This window comes from Eriocheir sinensis, chromosome 22 (assembly GCF_024679095.1).
Source record: "Eriocheir sinensis breed Jianghai 21 chromosome 22, ASM2467909v1, whole genome shotgun sequence".
In the NCBI taxonomy this organism is placed as follows: domain Eukaryota; kingdom Metazoa; phylum Arthropoda; class Malacostraca; order Decapoda; family Varunidae; genus Eriocheir; species Eriocheir sinensis.
In genome coordinates, this window is record NC_066530.1 from 10,109,513 (window position 1) to 10,128,370 (window position 18,858).

Below are 18,858 nucleotides of genomic sequence, written 5' to 3' on the forward strand. Positions count from 1 at the left end.
AATAATCTAGCAAAATTTCAGTGACTGTGTGGACCAAATACCTCAATGTCTAGCGTCTGGCGGACTCTTTTGTTGCTGTGTTTGTTTGTTGGCTTTGACCTGCCTCCCTTATGATAGAAAAGTGTTACACACAGAACAGTGTCTGGTGGCCTACCGGCAGACGTGGACAGCTTCCTGATCCCGTTGACTGTCATGTAGTTCCTGCGATGAAGCCAGTCGGCGAAGGCGCCCCAGCCCAGGCAGACCGTGCCCTGGAGGATGTAGGCCAAGGTGGAGCCCAGGGCATTCTGGAAACATAACATGAATAAGTGGCTTTCCTCATTACTACTGTTTTTTTTATTATCGGCATCGGCGTCGCAGACGTGTGCAGCGGGGCTGCGGGAGGGGGGAGGCATGCAGTTAGCAAGTTCAGAAGAGCAGTCAGCGTGAAAATAGCGATAGAAGATAGAAAGAGAGGCAACATCGCGACGGAATTTAAGAGGTAGAAGACTATCAGTAGGAGGAGGAGAGGTGATGAGACGAAGAGCCTTAGACTCCACTCTGTCCAGAAGAGCTGTGTGAGTGGAGCCCCCCCACACGTGAGATGCAAACTCCATACGAGGGCGAACAAGGCCCCTGTATATGGATAGCAACTGTGCGGGGGAGAAGAACTGGCGGAGACGATACAGAACGCCCAACCTTGAGGAAGCTGATTTAGCGAGAGAGGAGATATGAAGTTTCCAGTTGAGATTTTGAGTTGATTTTGAGTGTTGAAGAAGGTGACAGCTGAGTGTTGTCGAAGAATAGGGGATAGGTGTTTGGAAGATTGTGTCGAGTTGATAGGTGGAGAAATTGAGTTTTTGAGGCATTGAAGGACACAAGGTTTCTTCTACCCCAATCGGAAATGATAGCAAGGTCTGAGGTTAAGCGTTCTGCAGCCTCCAGTCTAGAGTCGTGTACTTCCTGTTGGGATGGTCTTCTATTGAAAGAAGTTGAATAATGCAGAGTGGAGTCGTCGGCCTATGAGTGGATAGGACAGTTTGTTATGGAAAGAAGATCATTGATGAATAACAGGAAGAGAGTGGGTGATAGGACAGAGCCCTGTGGAACACCACTGTTGATAGGTTTAGGGGAAGAACAGTGACCGTCTACCACCGCAGAGATAGAACGGCCGGAAAGGAAACTGGAGATAAAGGAACAGAGAGAGGGATAGAATCCGAAAGAGGGCAGTTTAGAAAGCAAAAACTTGTGCCAGACTCTATCGAAGGCTTTCGATATGTCTAGCGCAACTGAGAAAGTTTCACCGAAACGGCTAAGAGAGGATGACCAAGAGTCAGTTAAGAGAGCAAGAAGATCGCCAGTAGAACGCCCCTTGCGGAACCCATACTAGCGATCAGATAGAAGGTTAGAAGTGGAAAGGTGCTTTTGAATCTTCCTGTTAAGGACTGATTCAAAAGCTTTAGATAGACAGGAAAGTAAAGCTATAGGGCAGTAGTTTGAGGGATTGGAACGGTCACCCTTCTTAGGCACAGGCTGTACAAAGGCATATTTCCAGCAGGAAGGAAAAGTAGATGTTGATAGGCAGAGACGAAAGAGTTTGACCAGGCAGGGTGTCAGCACGGAAGCACAGTTTTTAAGGACAATAGGAGGCACTCCATCAGCACTTGCATCAGGAAGTTGGACAGAATAAGGATAAGTTTCTACATGGCATTCTTTACAAACATTAATATACAGTATTCACTTTTTTGCAGCAAGAGAGACAGGCCAGTAAAAGTGATGAAAGAATGAAGATACTGATTAACTTTTGCATTAGGAAGTTGGACAGAAGAGGGATGGATTTCTACATGGCATTCTTTACAAACATTAATATACAGTATGCACTTTTTTGCAGCAAGAGAGACAGGCCGGTAAAAGTGATGAAAGAATGAAGATACTGATTAACTCTTGCATTAGGAAGTTGGACAGAAAAGGGATGAGTTTCTACATGGCATTCTTTATAAACATTAATATATTCACTCTTTTACCCTAAGAGAGAGAGAGGCCAGTAAAAGTGATGAAAGAATGAAGATACTGATTAACTCTTGCATTAGGAAGTTGGACAGCACAGGTACTTTCTTAACAGACGTCTTTTTTTACAGCAAAGTTAGCAGCTCAAAGGCAAAGAAGAATAGCTGGGTTCTCATGAGTGTTTCTCACATTCATGGTGCAGAAGCCTTGTCCTATGAAAGTGAACAGAATGAATGACCAGAAGAGAGGTCGATATGTAACTTTCACTTTGTAACTTTTTTTTATTTTTTTTTATTTTTTTTTATTTTTTTACGTCGCTGCCTGTTGCGCCGCAGGTGGGGCCTGATGGTCGGCCCAGCACGTTCTGGCGCAGGCGAGTGTTTATAGTGGCGCCATCTTGCATTGGCTCATGGACGGCTTCCTCTAGAGTCCGGGTTGATGGGTGGTCTTCAGGACAGCATGTGGGTAGTTTTAAGCCACTCGGCTAATGATTTGAATACAGAGAAAGTTGTCCCAATACGAGGATGAGACGAAATAGAACAAACATTCTTTTCCCACTTTTCACGAGTCTTAGTCCTTAAATTGTCACGATACGAAGAAGAGATAAGAGAAATTGAAGTTTCATGGAGTTACTTATGATTTGAACACACAGAAAGTTGTCCAAATGCAAGATTGAGACGAAAGAGAACAAACTTTTTCCCACTTTTCACTAGTAAATCTTTAAATTGTCAAGATACGAGGATGATATAAGATAAATTGAAATTTTGTTGAGTTACTTATGATCTGAACACACACAAAGTTATCCAAATGCAAGAACGAGACAAAATGGAACAAACTTTTTTCCCACTTTTCACTAGTAAATCCTTAAATTGTTAAGATACGAGAATGCAGTAAGATTAATTGAAGTTTCATGGAGTTACTTAGGCGTATGATTTGAACACAGAGAAAGTTGTCCCAATACGAGGATGAGACGAAATAGAACAAACATTTTTTCCCCACTTTTCACGAGTAAGTCCTTAAATTGTCAAGATACGAAGAAGAGATAAGATAAATTGAAGTTTCATGGAGTTACTTATGATTTGAACACACACACAGAAAGTTATCCAAATACGAGAGTAAGACAAAATAGAACAAACTTTTTTCCCACTTCTCACTAGTAAGTCCTTAAATTGTCAGGATACGAGAATGAGATAAGATAAATTGAAGTTTCATGGAGTTACTTATGATTTGAACACACAAAGTTGTCCCAATACGAGGATGAGACGAAATAGAACAAACATTTTTCTCCCACTTTTCACTACCAAGTCTTTAATAATTGTCAAGATACGAAGAAGAGATAAGATAAATTGAAGTTTTGTTGAGTTGCTCATGATTTGAACACAGAAAGTTATTATACGAGGATGAGAGAAAATAGAACAACCTTTTTCCCACTTTTCACTCGCAAGTCCTCAGATTGTCAAGATACGAAGAAGAGATAAGATAAATAGATGTTTTGTTGAGTTGGTTACGATTTGAACACACACAAAGTTGTCCCAATACGAGGATGAGACCAAAGAGAACAACCTTTTTCTCCCACTTTTCACTAGCAAGTCCTTAAATTGTCAAGATACGAAGAAGAGATAAGATAAATTGAAGTTTCATGGAGTTACTTATGATCTGAACACACACAAAGTTGTCCAAATGCAAGAATGAGACAAAACAGAACAAACTTTCCTCATACTTTTCACTAGCAAATCATTAAAAAATAGTCCCTCTCACTTTGGATTAAACAGAACAACTTTTCCTCTCACTCTTCACTAGCAAGCACTTAAAAAAAGAATCCCTCTCTTTTTGGATAAAACAGAACAAAATTTTTCTCTCACTCTTCACTAGCAAACACTTAAAAAAATAGTCCCTCTCACTTAGACTTAGACTTAGACTTAGTCCTATCTAATAATGGAAACTTGCTACATGAGCTGGAGGTGGGCGGAGAGTTAGGAAATAGTGACCACAGAACGGTTCGTTTTAGCTTAGACTGGGCGGTAACCCGCGAACCAAACCCAGTGTTAGTGCCAGATTTTAGAAGAGCAAATTACGAGGGGCTTCGAAGACATCTTGAAGGGGTAAACTGGGATAATTTAGGGATAGGAACAACTTTTCCTCTCACTTTTCACCAACAAGCCCTTAAATAAATAATCCCTCTCACTTTGGATAAAACAGAACAAACTTTTCTTCTCACTTTTCACTAGCAAGCCCTTAAATAATTAATCCCTCTCACTTTGGATAAAACAGAACAAACTTTTCTTTCACTTTTCACTAGCAAGCCCTTAAATAAATAGTCCCTCTCATTCTGGATAAAACAGAACAATTTTTTTTTTTTTTTTGTATTTCGTTGGGGATAAAACCTTTTCTCCAACATTTTCACCAGCAAATACTTATAAAAAACTTCCATCTCACTTTGCATCAATTAAAACAAACTTTTTCTCCCACTTTTCACCAGCAAGTTCTTCGATAAAACAGTCCCTCTCACTTTGCTCATGTCGAAGTGCAGGATGACGTTGAAGAAGGTGGGCAGTTCCGTCAGCAGCGTGTAGAAGCTGTAGCTGTAGCACAGACTGGAGGCGACGATGGCCCAGAATGGCCTTGACGTTGCTATTGCTCTCCAGGGGATGGCCACAGCCTGGAACAGTAAGGTGATACATTCTTTTTACAGTAAATGCAACAACTAGATGGCAATAAACAAAAAGAACAAAAAAGCCCGCTTGTCGATGCTCATGTAACAGTATAGAAGAGAAGGAGTGGCAAGAAGAGCTCCAGGTCATTTTTGTATGGCGAGGTGTCCTGATACTCCCCTCTGGAAAGCGTTCGTCATAGGCAGGAGGAAATACTACAGACAAAGAAAGGCTGTCCCAATGTTAATCACTTAAAGGGGTGAAAGAATAAAGATGCTGGCTAACTTTAGCATAAGGGACTTGGACAGTATAGGGATGAGCTAGAGTAAAAAGTCATGTGAACCGGGACTGCAGGAGGGACAAAGGCAAGGAAGGATTTTGAAGACGAATAAGAAAGCCAGTTAGAGGAGAAGAACAACATCGAGAACAAGAACAGGAACAGAAACACTACATTGGACTTTTCAGGGTGGAAGAAAGCCAGCAAGAGGAGGAACAAGAACAAGAAGAAAAAAAAGAGCAAATATACAAGTTCAGAAGAGCAGTCAGCGTTAAACTATCGATAGCAGAGAGGCATTTGCGGTGGATTTTAAGAAGTAATACAGTAAAACCTTTATTCTATGGACCTTTACTTAAAAAAGGGGGTTTATCAAATGATGTAAAGGTATTGAATGTTGTGTTCTTATTCATTTGGGGAGATCCAGAAAATGAGTGATGCGTTGAAAAAGATTTGGTGGAGGAATGAAGACAGACGACACATCAGCTCCACCTCACCTTGTCTCTCTTGACATAGCGTCGGTGCGCTTGAATGTACTCCAACTCCGATGGCGATATCCTGGGGTGGTGCTCGGGCAGGTTGTGGACGAGCAGGAACCATGGGATGCCCCAGAGCGTGCCCAGACCCCCAAACACATAGAAGACCGAGGGCCATCCATCCAGGAAGGTGGTGTCGCAGAGCCAGCCCCCAAAGGACATGGCTATCACTGTGCCTATCTGAATGCCTGCACGGAACCAGACATCAGAGTAGCAGGTTCAGAGGAGCAGCCAGCAAGAAAACACCAATGCCATATGAGACAGTAAGGTAGGCAACACAAGGGAAGGATTTTTAAGGGGTAGAATTACATAGAATTACATATAAAATCAGACCACACAGACCCCATGGTCCAGACTAGGTGGTCTGTCCTTAAACCTAAGTGAATCTACACTAATCAGATGGCTCCAAAACGTTGCTTTTCTACTCTAGTTAATATTAAGTTCAAGGAAGTGACGGTCGAGCTTGTTTTTAAAGGAGTCAATCGTGTTACACTGGACCACTGACGGTGGGAGCTTATTCCATTCTCGCAGTACAACGTTGGTGAAGTTAGACTAATGGGTCGGTAGTTACCTGGTATTTTTTTGTCTCCTTTCTTAAAAATCGGTGTCACGTTAGCCTTTTTCCAATCTGAAGGGACGATGCCTTGTCTACATTTGAGTTTTATGCCATTGTTCCTCGTTCGCAAAGTGTCATCGATCATAAACAATTTTGTTCTGTCTACATTCGTGAAACCATTAAGTATTTTAAAACATTCGATCAGTTTTCCTCGGAGGCGACGTTTCTCAAGAGAGAACATGCTAAGGGTGGAAAGCCTTTCTTCGTAGGATTTGTTGTGCAAGGAAGGGATCATTTTTGTTGCCCGACGCTGAACACCTTCTAATTAAGCAATGTCCTTTGCATGGTGAGGAGACCAAAACTGTACTGCATATTCCAAGTGGGGTCTGACTAAACTATTGTAGAGGGGAAGTATTACAGCTTTACTTTTGAATAAAAAGTTTCTTTTAATGAAGCCCAACATTCTGTTCGCTTTATTTGCTGCATCGATGCACTGATGTGAGAATTTGAGGTTTGACGCGATTTTGACCCCCAGGTCCTTAACGCATTGAACGCTGGTGAGTTTAACGCCGCGCATTTCGTAATCGAACTTCTTATTTCTTGTTCCAACTTGAAGGACCTGGCACTTGTCTACGTTAAAGGGCATCTCCCATCTATCCGACCAAGCTGAAATTTTGTGCAAATCCTCTTGGAGGCCTTGCCTGTCTTCGTCAGTGAGAACCGAGTTACCAATCTTTGTGTCGTCTGCAGATTTACTAATTCGATTATTGAGTCTGACATCCACGTCGTTGATGTAAATAATGAAGATCACTGGGCCAAGAACCGAGCCCTGAGGGACGCCACTAGTGACCGGTGCCCACTCTGAGTTAAATCCGTCAATCACCACTCTTTGTTGTCTGTTGCTCAACCAATTCGCGATACATTGGTTTACTTGACCGTCACTACCTATTTGCTTTAATTTATAAAGTAATTTATGATGTGGGACTTTATCAAACGCTTTCTAGAAATCAAGACAGATTACGTCCAATGATTTGGTTACGTCATAAACTGAGAAGAGGTCGTTATAAAAGGTCAATAGGTTTGATAGGCAGGATCTTTTGTTACAAAAGCCATGTTGTGAATCCCAATTAATGAGTGGCTTTCGAGGTAACTCACAATTTTGTCTCTAATTATGCTCTCAAGTAGCTTACTTACAATTGAAGTTAGACTAATGGGTCGGTAGTTACCTGGTATTTTTTTGTCTCCTTTCTTAAAAATCGGTGTCATGTTAGCCTTTTTCCAATCTGAAGGGACGATGCCTTGTCGCAAGAACATATTGAATACGATTGTGAGGGAGGAGAGTATTTCGCTCTTTGTTTCTTTAAGCAGTATAGGATATACTTTATCGGGTCCGGGACTTTTATTTGTTTTAAGTGAATGGAAAGCTTTAAGGACTTCGTCGGTTGTTATTTCAAAATTAGCCAATGCATGATTGAGATTTACATTAGTACTGGTGTTGGTGGTAGTGGGAGGAAGACTGTTAGTATTAAACACCGAGGAAAAGTAATTGTTTAAGAGGTTTGCAATGTGTTGGCTGTCAGTCACTAGTGCACCGTCGCTGTTTGTTAAAGGTCCAATTCCACTTCTGATTGCCTTTCTGTTGTTTATGTAACTGAAGAAAGATTTCGGATTATTTTTACAGTTGGCTGCAATATTTTCTTCATATCTACGCTTTGCCTGACATACTAATCTTTTTACTCGTCGCCTGGCATCGTTATAAAGTCTAATGTTTTCGGGCGTGCTTTGTTCTTTCTTTAACCTGTAAAACAATTTTCTCTCCTTGACTGAATGTTTAATTTCGCTATTAAACCAAGGTGGGCTTTTATTAGTGTTATTTCGCTTCTCGCACAAGGGGACGAATGTGTTCTACTGAGTGAGTAAGTGATTTTTAAGGCTTAGCCAGGCTTCCTCTACATTGCCGTCACCTGATAGTTGTATTTCTGTTAATTTTTTTCTACGAAGTTAGCTCTTTTGAAATTGGGCACCTTTACTTTATTTTCAGTCACTGAAGAGAGTTAGTATGGGGAGGAGAGTTGACGAGACGACCCCAGCCTGCTAGTGGTGCGGGCGAATATTATATATAGTGGCTGCCGTGATGTAGGACTCAATAGGTGGCAAGATAGAGAGAGAGGCATCACTAGGGAGGACTTTTAAGACGTAGAAGACGGCCGTCAAGAGGAACACAAAGGAACACAAAGGAAGAACAAACAACAGCAGACCTGCTGGTCCCTACGAGGGTGTTTGTGACAAGCTACACTAACTATCTAATCAAAGGTGGAAGATGAAGGACAGCAAAGGCGAAGGCTCCTCCCCACCCCCCCATGCCTCCAGCCAAAGCTAGCAGGAAAGGAAAAAGAACCATGCAGCATGGAAAAACTGCGTGGAAATTATGTAGGAAAGAGGAAAGAACTGCCTTTACTGCAACCACTAACCGGGCGATAAAAGCGGACAAGGACACCAGTATTCGAAAGAACTTAACGTTATTACGACAATGAGTAATATCTTAGTTGCTGGTTGGATTCAAAACACTTGTCTAATCTATTCTTGAAGGCCGTAACTGTTGTACTATCAACGACATCACAGGGTTGAGAGTTCCAAACATTAACAACTCGATTGAAGAAGAAGTGTTTAGCTTCGTGTGACGAGAATCTTTTATCACTTATCTTCAAATTGTGATTTCTTCTTGTTCTATTTGATCGATCAATTGTAAAGTTATCTTCCGCATTAATATCACTGAATCTTTTAAACATTTTAAACACTTCTATTAGATCGCCTCGCATTCTTCGTTTTGATAGGCTGAATAAATTTACTTCTTTAAGCCTTTGTTCATATGATAAATTTCTCAACCTAGGAATCATCTTTGTTACTCTTCGTTGAACCCGTTCCAACTTTCCTGTCTTTTCTGTAACAGGGAGACCAAAACTGTACACAGTACTCTAGATGGGGTCGAACCAACGAATTATACAGTTTTAATACTACTTTTTCCGATTTATTATTAAAGACTCGTCCGATGAAGCCAACCAATTTGTTTGCAGTTTTAACTACCTCTGAAAAATGCTGACCGGGCTTTAAATCGCTTGATATAGTGATTCCAAGATCCTTTTCTTTACTTACTGCAGAAAGTTGTTGGCCATTCATTACGTACCGAACGGGATTGTTATTTTTTCCGATGCGCAACACTTTACATTTGTCAACGTTAAATTTCATTTGCCATTGATTGGCCCAACGTGTAAGTCGATCTAGATCTGATTGTAAAGCTTCTTCGTCGAGTGTCGCAGTTACTTTACTAGCAATTTTTGTGTCATCAGCAAATTTTAATACTTTGCAAGTGAGCCCATCATCGATATCATTAATATAAATTAAGAAGAGCATGGGGCCAAGCACTGATCCTTGAGGTACGCCGCTTCTGACATCGAGCCAGTTAGATGTAACACCGTTTAGAACTACTCTCTGTTTCCGCTCAGAGAGCCAGTCCACAAGCCAATTGTGAATGTTATCCGAGGTACCGTGCGCCAATAGTTTGCTGAGCAATCGTTGGTGGGGGAACTTATCAAATGCCTTTTGAAAATCCAGATATATGATATCTACTGATCTGCTTTCATCGAACACCTCAAAAACATAATGAAAAAAATCAAGTAAGTTAGTTAAACACGAACGTTTACTACGGAAGCCATGTTGCGAATTATTTATTATATTATTTTCTTCGAAGAATTTCACCATATTGTCGCGAATGATAGTCTCCATTAACTTCCAAACAATCGATGTCTTGCTAATTGGTCGATAGTTTCCTGGATGAGACTTGTCCCCCTTTTTGAAAATTGGTGTGACATTTGCTAGATTCCAATCCGACGGAACTTTTCCAGCTGTTAAAGACTTATTGAATATGATGGAGAGCGGTTTCCAAATTTGATGTTTGATTTCTTTTAAGACCCTAGGGGTAATTTTGTCTGGACCAGGAGCTTTGCTTACTTTAATCTTTTAAATTGTGCGTAAAATGTCACTTTCTACGATGAGCACGTCACTTAATATCTTTTCGATCCTTCTAACCTCCGGCGGTTGAGATGATAAACAATCTTCGTCGGTAAATACGGATGCGAAAAAGTTATTTAGGATTGTAGCCATTTCATTGTCATCGTTCGTGTGTTTACCATTATCATTAGCAAGGGGTCCGATTCCACAAGTGAGTGACTTTTTATTATTTACATAGGTAAAAAATTCTTTAGGATTAGATTTATTCGTTTCCGCTATATATTCTTCAAGATATTTCTTGCTTCGTTTTATTAATTTCTTGGTTTCGCGGCGAATTCTGTCCAACTCTAGTTTGTCAGCCTCACCCTGAGTTGATATGTATCTACTGTATACACGTTTTTTAAAAGATAGGCTATTTTGATTTTCGTTATTCCACCATTTGGGTTTCTTCTTAAAAGCTGAACGTCTGTTACCATAGGGTACGCATATGCTTATGGCATTGTTCAATATTGTGGTGAAGGTCCCCCAACATTTATCAATATCTGTTTCCGCCGAGATTTCAGTCCAGTCAGAATTATTTAGAATTGATCGGAGTCTTAAGAAATTCGCTCTCTGATAATCAGGCACCTTTTCTTTACTAGGAGTTACTCTACTTTCTTTCATATTGATGCTGAATGTGATTGTTCGGTGATCGCTAGAACTAAAAATTGGACCAACATTTACTTCGTTAACTAGATCAGCTGTCGTTGAAAAGATAAGGTCAAGTATATTATTTTCCCGAGTCGGTTCTTGAACGTGTTGATGTAAATCACTTTCTAGTAAATTTGTGTACAGGTCGAGCCCTGTATGACAGTTCAGCGGTTCACCTCATCTTTTCACTGGCAAGTTAAAGTCCCCAACAATTACTGCCTCGCAACTGCTACTTGTTTCTAATAATAATTCACTTAATGCGTGATCGATATCAAGAGTCTGCCTTGGCGGTCTGTAGTTAAGTCCAATTACTATTTTACGAGATTTGTTTTTAATTTCAATGAAGACCGTGTCTACATTGGTTATAATATCTGTTTTCACGGATACTGGATGGAGAGAGTTGTGGATATAAAAGATAACGCCTCCACCCTGTCTGTTCTCTCTTTCATGACTAAAGATGGTATAACCCGGTAATCTATCTTCCGCAATGAAATCTCTATTTGAAGTGTCTGTGGAGCTGCTGGTGTTCTCGCCTCCGCGTTTTTTGGCTTTCGAAGAGCCACTTGGTCACAGAGCACCCTCCCGAAACGGGCTGCTCCAACAGGGTTTAAGTGGATGCCATCAGCAAGGAACAAGTCTGAATCGTAGTAAAAACTGTTCCACAAGTTAGCGAACTGGACGTTTTCTTTTGAGCAAAGGGGCTGAAGTCTGTTGTTTGTGCTGAAGGCCTTACTGTAAAAGCTAGATTCGGCACCGATCCTCGGGATGATTCCTGAGATTATGATGCTACTGGCATCCGTTTTACGTTTATACTGCTTGATCATGCGGCGGTACTTCTCAAGCAGTTCCTCAGAACGGGTTGTCTTTACGTCATTTGTGCCCGCGTGAATGGCAAAGAGGGTGTTTCGGTCTGCATTTCTCGTGACATCATCGCACGCTGCGGTGATGTCGTCCAGTCTGGCACCTGGATAGCAGTAACGTTTTCTGCGGCCGTTTGATGAACGACCACAGAACTCAACCAGCTGGCCACGCACCATGGAGTCCCCAACTAGGCCAGTCTCAAACTCATCCTCCATGGTGTCTGCCAGCACCTGGAACCTATTGAAGGTAGTAGGTGTGGGGTTCTTGAAAGGTCTGGACTTCCGAAAATCCCGTAAATTCTCAGCAATAAAAAAATATAAAATAAAATAACTGAAAACTGAGTTATCAGACTCACAGCCCCTCTAGTCCTTATTATTATTAAATATCTGACCAGTCACATCTCTCATAGGGTAAGCAAAAGCCAGATAAAACCTGCTCTTAAGTTTATTGAAAGCAACAAAGAAACTCGCTGGAAATTAAGAATAATTAATTAAACCAAGCACACAGCAACCTAGCTATCTACGTTAAAACATCTAGCAAATGGTTACTTAGCTGTAGGGGGAGGAGGGGGAAGCCACACCCTGATCTGCCTCGTGTTCTGGTCGGCCTGGAGTTCAACTTCACTTCTCTCTCGTTCCTCTGCAACCGCCGTGTCCTCACTCCTCCCACGGGCTTCCCTGACCTGAGTACACAGTCACTCTGGACTTGCGGATACTACAAGGCTGAAAAAACCCGGAGGCGGGAGTGGGACGTCAGCTCGTGGTGGAGTCTTGGAGGAAGATGACTTGAAAGATGGCGGCGGTCCCACAATGCTCCGCGCGCCGGCCGCGGTCAAGATGCCAGCTCTCGCCATACTGACATCTCGTTTTCTGTGCAACACTTACGCTAAAACGCCCTAACGGTTATGGATTGTTATTTATTAATAACCTAACACATGCAATTGGTCATAGTGGGTCATGCATCCCACACATAGCTCAGCGTTGGCAGTAATAACGAATATGATTTGAAAAGCTCGCTGCTCCCGCCTCCTAGTTTTCCCGCCTGGTCTGTGCTCTTCCCGCTCTCTCAATCAAAATGGCGGGAACTTCCGCGGTAATTTTCCACTAGCCATTCCCTGAATAATGAAATCATGACAGTGGGGGTCAGTAAATCCTTGGCTGCCTGCTTCGGTTTGGCTCCATTCCTTACAGGTTGGAAACCGACATCCTGTGAAGCAGGAAGAGAAGCGTTAAGTGGGGCAGGCTGGAAGTTGTCCTGTGAGGCAGGCTGGGAGTTAGCCTGTGAAGCAGGCTGGGGGTTAGCCTGTGAGGCAGGCTGGGGGTCAGCCTGTGAGGCAGGCTGGCGGTTGTCCTGTGAGGCAGGCTGGGGGTTAGCCTGTGAGGCAGGCTGGGGGTTAGCCTGTGAGGCAGGCTGGGGGTTAGCCTGTGAGGCAGGCTGGGGGTTAGCCTGTGAGGCAGGCTGGGAGTCAACCTGTGAGGCAGGTAACACGTCCTCCCGTGAAGCAGGAGATTCGTCTGGAGAGGGCACAGTCTCGGTGGAGGGCCTCTCCACATTACTTGCAACAAATTCCTGAAGGGCTTCGAATTTCTTTTTAAGATCATTATGTTTGACTTTCCATTCAGACACAGCCTTCTGAAGTTGTAATCTTTGAACGAAGAGGCGGCAAATTCTACTCAGCTGGAAGTACTGAGCTGCAAATCGTCCGGGACAGACGTCACACTTAAGGAATTTTCAGGGGTGCAAGAGAGCCAGCAAGAGGAGAAACAAGAACAAGAACATTAGAAGAACAAGGTCAGAACAAGAACTAAGTCAACAAGAACAAAACCAAGAACAAAAGAACAAAATCAGAAGAACAACAAGTGTTAATAGCATAAAAAACTGTGCTAGATCGGCGTCGCATGACCCTCCAACACCCCCCCAACAATTTATGCAACTAGGGGTCTAAAATGGAAAATGCTAAGAAGTAAAGATGGCGCCACTATAAACACTTGCCAGCTCCACAACGGGCTGGGGCCGACCATCAGGCCCTACTATGAAGGCCTACCGGCGCCACAGGCCAAGATGTAAAAAAAAAAAAAAAAAAAAAAAAAACTATTTATAATGCCATGTTGTAGGGTTCATCAGGGCTAACAAATGTTATTATACAATGTCATGTCTACAATGCATCGGTAAGCCAGGAAAACAACTTGAAGAGAACAACAACAAGATGGACAATCTGTTGATCGGCTTCTGCGACGTCGAGAAAAATATAATCAGAAGAACAAAACCAGAAGAACAAAACCCAAATCAAGAAGCAGAACACTGTAGGTACCTGAGAGTATGATGCTGGCGTGCTTTGCCTTGTCCTTGGGGGGGATCCACGCGGCAATCAGCACGTGTATTGAAGGCATGGAGATGCCCTGCCGGGGAGACACAAATTAACACCTCTTGAAAAACTTACCGAGTGTCGATGGACCAAAGCAAATCCAGGGGTCGCATTCTTCAACATTTCGGGGCCCAAACACACATTTGCCAAGGATGTCGTAGGAGTTTTGGGCGTTTTCAAGGGTAGTTAATGACCCTGGTGGTCGTTTGAGGATTCTTCTGTACCGTGAACCTATAAAAAACACGCATCAGAACAAAAATAATAATAAGAACAAGAAAAAAAGAAAAAGAAGCAAAAGAGGAAGTGTTATAGTACAGAGTCACAGAAAGGGAGAGGTCTATAACTGCATCTAAGTGAACAGACTATGCAAGAAACACAGGTCGGTGCTCTCCGGCGCTTCCACCCCTCACATCAACTATTTCCAAACCCCAAAAAGGAGACCAGTCGGGCTCTAATGAGTTATTTTTAGATTAACGGTCCAGAAGGAGGGTCAAACTACCGCCAGGTTCATAAAACTACCCCAGGAAATGCGCGCCCCAAACTCCTGGGAAAGCCTTCTTAAATATGTTTTTTTTTTTTCAACAAAGGAAACAGCTCAAGGGCACAAAAAAAGAAAACAATAATAAAAAAAGCCCGCTACTCGCTGCTCCCAAAAAAGAATCAAAAGAGGTGGCCGAAAGAAAGGTCAATTTCGGGAGGAGAGGTGTCCTGATATCCTCCTTTTGAAAGAGTTCAAGTCGTAGGCAGGAGGAAATACAGATGAAGGAAGATTGTTCCAGAGTTTACCAACATGAGGGATGAAAGAGTGAAGATGCTGGTTAACTCTTGCATAAGGGGTTTGAACAGTATGGGGATGAGCATGAGTAGAAAGTCGTGTGCAGCGGGGCCGCGGGAGAGGGGGAGGCATGCAGTTAGCAAGTTCAGACGAGCATTCAGCGTGGAAATATCGATAGAAGATAGAAAGAGAGGCAACATCGCGGCGGAATTTAAGAGGTAGAAGACTATCAGTATGAGGAGGAGAGCTGATGAGACGAAGAGCCTTAGCCTCCACTCTGTCCAGAAGAGCTGTGTGAGTGGAGCCTCCCCACACGTGAGATGCATACTCCATACGAGGGCGGACAAGGCCACTGTATATGGATAGCAACTGCGCGGGGGAGAAGAACTGGCGGAGACGATACAGAACGCCCAACCTCGAGGAAGCTGATTTAGCGAGAGAGGAGATATTAAGTTTCCAGTTGAGATTTTGAGTTAAGGATAGACCGAGGATATTTAGTGTTGAAGACGGTGACAGCTGAGTGTTGTCGTAGAATAGGGGATAGGTGTTGGTTGGGCGCCTAAATGTTTAAGAATGTGACCCACAGTAGCGAGCACTCCACCTGCGCCATGCCCTCCAGCACCCTGAGGGCAACGAAGCCGTACTCGGAGGCGCGGGCACACAGCGGCGACAGGAGGCTCAGCACGGACGGCACCACAACCCCGAGGCCGAAGATGAGGCGTCCTCCGAATTTCTCCGCTGCTCGGCCTCCCAGGAAGCTTGTTGCGGAGGAGCCGTAGTAGAAGGCGCCCAGGACCAAGGCAATCGTCCGGTCGCTCCACTCAAACTCCCCGGCCTGGAAGTGTGCAGCTGTGTCACTCCGGATTCACAAAGCGTTTAGTACGTAGTTTTGGGGCTCAACGATAAAGTGTGACTCACAAAGCTACGCGGTAGCAACTGTATGTTTACCGGAGACCAGCCTGAAGACCGATGAAGACCTGACACGTGAACCTTCCCTGCTGTCAGTTTAAAGGCTGCCCCATGTCAGATCTCTCAAAAATACTTTTAAAAAATCATACAGTAATTTTTTTTCTCGAAAAAAAAAAAAAAAAATAGTTTATTTTAGTCTCACACTCCTTTACATACGTTTCTCAAAGAATGAGAGAACGAGAGACAACCCTGTGAAGAGGAAGGGAAGCCACAGAAGCTTGTTTACAAGCTTGTGAAGGATTTTTACTGTTTTCTGCTCTCTACCCTATATTTTTCGAGGGATGGGGAGAAAGAAAAAAAAAGTATGAGGGCTTCAGAGTCTCAAGGTGGAGTGGGTTGAGTTGAAAGAAATCAACTCTCTATCAAGCCCTCTGCTAACTCTGATGATATTCTCCTGCCAAGCACTTCAGTGAAGTCATGAAAGGAGATACACAGACTCTAGAAGAAGAAAATGGCTTATAAAGAGATGTTATAGGTGACAAAGCTATACAGATAAATGAACCCTAACATACTCATTCCAAGCAGCTTCACCACTCTGTGCATTGTTTAGCCAGGCTTGATGAGATATTTGATAAGACACCCACTGTACAAAATATTCATGTGAGTGAAAAAGTAGTGTGAAGAAGAAGAGAAGAAGAGAGCAAGGAGGAGGGAGGAAGAAGAGAGTGTTGTTGGGCTCAGCTCAAATTATATACTCTTATATGGCATGGCTTGGATTTTATACTGATACTGTGACATTGACATAATATATTGAATTGAAACATGATTATAACTTTTTTTTATAGATCAGACAGAAATCAGACAGAATGATAGAGAACAAAAAAGAAAAAAAAAATGAAAAATGATGAAAAAAATTTTCCATCATGTTTCCCAAGCAGGCATATACACCAGATGAGCATGGCAGAATGAATTTTGGTTAAAAACCACCAAACAACCTTTGAAAATGATGAGCTTTTCCCCCGAACTGTGGGTGAGTGGGGTGCCTAATGTATAAAATTGAGTTATGATATTGATTACTTACATGATCATTGTGTGCTGTAGAGTACTTCCATACCAAATTCATAGTTGTATAGCAAAAAAGAAAAGTTATTAAAGAGAATGGGAAACTTTTTTTTTTTGCTGAAAAAAGTCCTTATGACAGCCCGAAACGCCAAAAGGAAGGAAAATAGGAAATAAAAGACTATAAGAAAAATGTAAGGAAAAACAAGAGCTCAGTGCACAACGAAGTAATGTGAAGACGAAAGAAAAAGGCCTGAGGAGCGATAGATTTATATCAGGGGCAGATCCAGAAAATCAATTTAGGGGGCCCGCTGGTAAAATTTCATAAGTTAGCGACAGCCTCAAAACAGTGAAGACCAATGGATAGTGATGGCGGTTCTTTGCTTAAAATCCGCAGCTCCCGAGCAATCAACGTATATGTGACAAATGATTTTTTCTTGTATCAATATATGAAGTGCAATCAATATTTCAGCTGGCAAGCAATACCAAGAAACAATTCAAATTGTACATCCGACCAGTAAAAAGGCAGATCTGAACAGGTAGAAATCATCACCATACGAGCATTCGAAGAAAACTAAACGTTTATTTCGATATGTAAGCAGCAAGGGTGATCATAATACAGCTCATATATAAATTACAAACCTAACCTTTATAAAAAAGAGCTAATATGTAATATTAGACACAGCTGAAGATAAAAAGGAATATCAAGAAATTTATTTCAATATTTGCAAAGATTGGCTGATCTAAAGAAATGTATTTACAAGTTCCAAAGTATTCAACAAGTGCCTCACTAAGCAAAGAGTAGTCGGCGGTTTCTTTCGCCGAATTTGCTTATCACACTCTCGACTGAAATGAGGATATCATAGTGAACAAAGAGGAGGGCAAGTCAGTTCAGGCGCTCTTGGTCGTCGGTACTCCTCAGATAGGTTTTCAGCCTTTTCAATGCTAAGAAAGACCTCTCGGCTTCCGCATTGGAGACTGGAAGTGTCAACAGAGTTTTCAAGAGAATGGCGAGATTGGGGAACATGCTGGTGCTGGCGTGTGCCTGGGCTTCTTTGATAGTTTGGAAGACCGGAACAGATAATGCCCAGCGCTCCGCTTCCGCCTTCACGAGTGTCAGGGATTCAATGTCGAGCTCGTAGAGCTTCGCCGCTTGAAGCACAGCCGCAACATCCGTTTCAAGGTCATTGAGGAGTTGCTTGAGCTGAAGTGCGACAGGGACTGTGTCGTCGCCGAACCGACTCTTAAACTCAGCTAAGACGTGGTCCACGAACGGAATGAACACCGCCCGGCGGTAGTACTCCTCAGCATTCTCGTATGGAACATTTGATCGCTGGGTTTGTCGTCCACAGAGTCGTGGCACATGGATGGTGTCATGCGATGACCCCACCTCGACCAAAAGCTCTTCCGCTTTCATGAACACGTCGTGGAAATGATTCTCCGCATCTGCTTTGAACTTGGCAAAAATGGTTTCGATGCCACGAACCGTGGCATCGGCTGACACCAGGTCGCCATCTTTTCTCTGAAGTTCGGCTCGGCTCGAGAGTATGCGCCAATCTACACTCCACTACAACCAGTCCAACGAGAAAGCGGGGAACACGTATGGCGATGAGAAGGAGCCCAGCGGTGGCGTCAAGTTCTTCCTCGAGAAAAACAGCGATGACAGGGAGAAATTCAACGAAAACCAGCAATACGTCATGCCTCTCAATCCACCTGGTGGGGCTTTTCGCGCTTGGCCGAGGTAAGCTTGACAACCTCTGTGAAGCGGAGAGAGCGCATATTCGAAGAATGAACGAAGTTGTACACCTCGGTCAGTGTTTGAAGAGCGATCTTCACTTCCTTGACGTCACACGCCTTCGTCAGTACTAGATTCTGCTGCCGGTTAAAGCAGTGGATTGGCTTGGCCAGGGTGTACTTCTTCATGAGTAATGCGGCACACCCTTTGAATTTTCCCATCATGGCACTTGCTCCATCGAAACCAAGTCCCCTGCACTTGGCCATGTCCAATCCGAGGCCTTCAACGGTGCGCAAAAGGAGCCAGGCTAAACCTTTACCGGTGAGGTCTTGGGCGTGCACAAAGGCAAGGAAGTCTTCCCTTATTTCCTCTTCGAAGTGCCGAATGATGATAGTGGCCTGCACTAAAATTCACTTTCTGCTTGCATGTGAGGAATGAGGTCACAAAGATTTT

General features: G+C 42.9%; 1 protein-coding gene across 1 annotated transcript in view; it reads right to left on the reverse strand.

Annotated features, from left to right (window-relative positions):
* Positions 1-18,858, reverse strand: part of LOC127002291 (putative inorganic phosphate cotransporter) — a 28,517-nt gene that overhangs the window by 1,225 nt on the left and 8,434 nt on the right. Inside the window, exons 4-8 of the mRNA XM_050868103.1 lie at positions 15,265-15,559; positions 13,874-13,961; positions 5,409-5,656; positions 4,496-4,645; positions 155-287 (exon numbers count right to left, since the gene is read on the reverse strand). Of these exons, the coding sequence (XP_050724060.1) occupies positions 155-287; positions 4,496-4,645; positions 5,409-5,656; positions 13,874-13,961; positions 15,265-15,559 (914 nt within the window). The remainder of the gene's footprint in view (positions 1-154; positions 288-4,495; positions 4,646-5,408; positions 5,657-13,873; positions 13,962-15,264; positions 15,560-18,858) is intronic.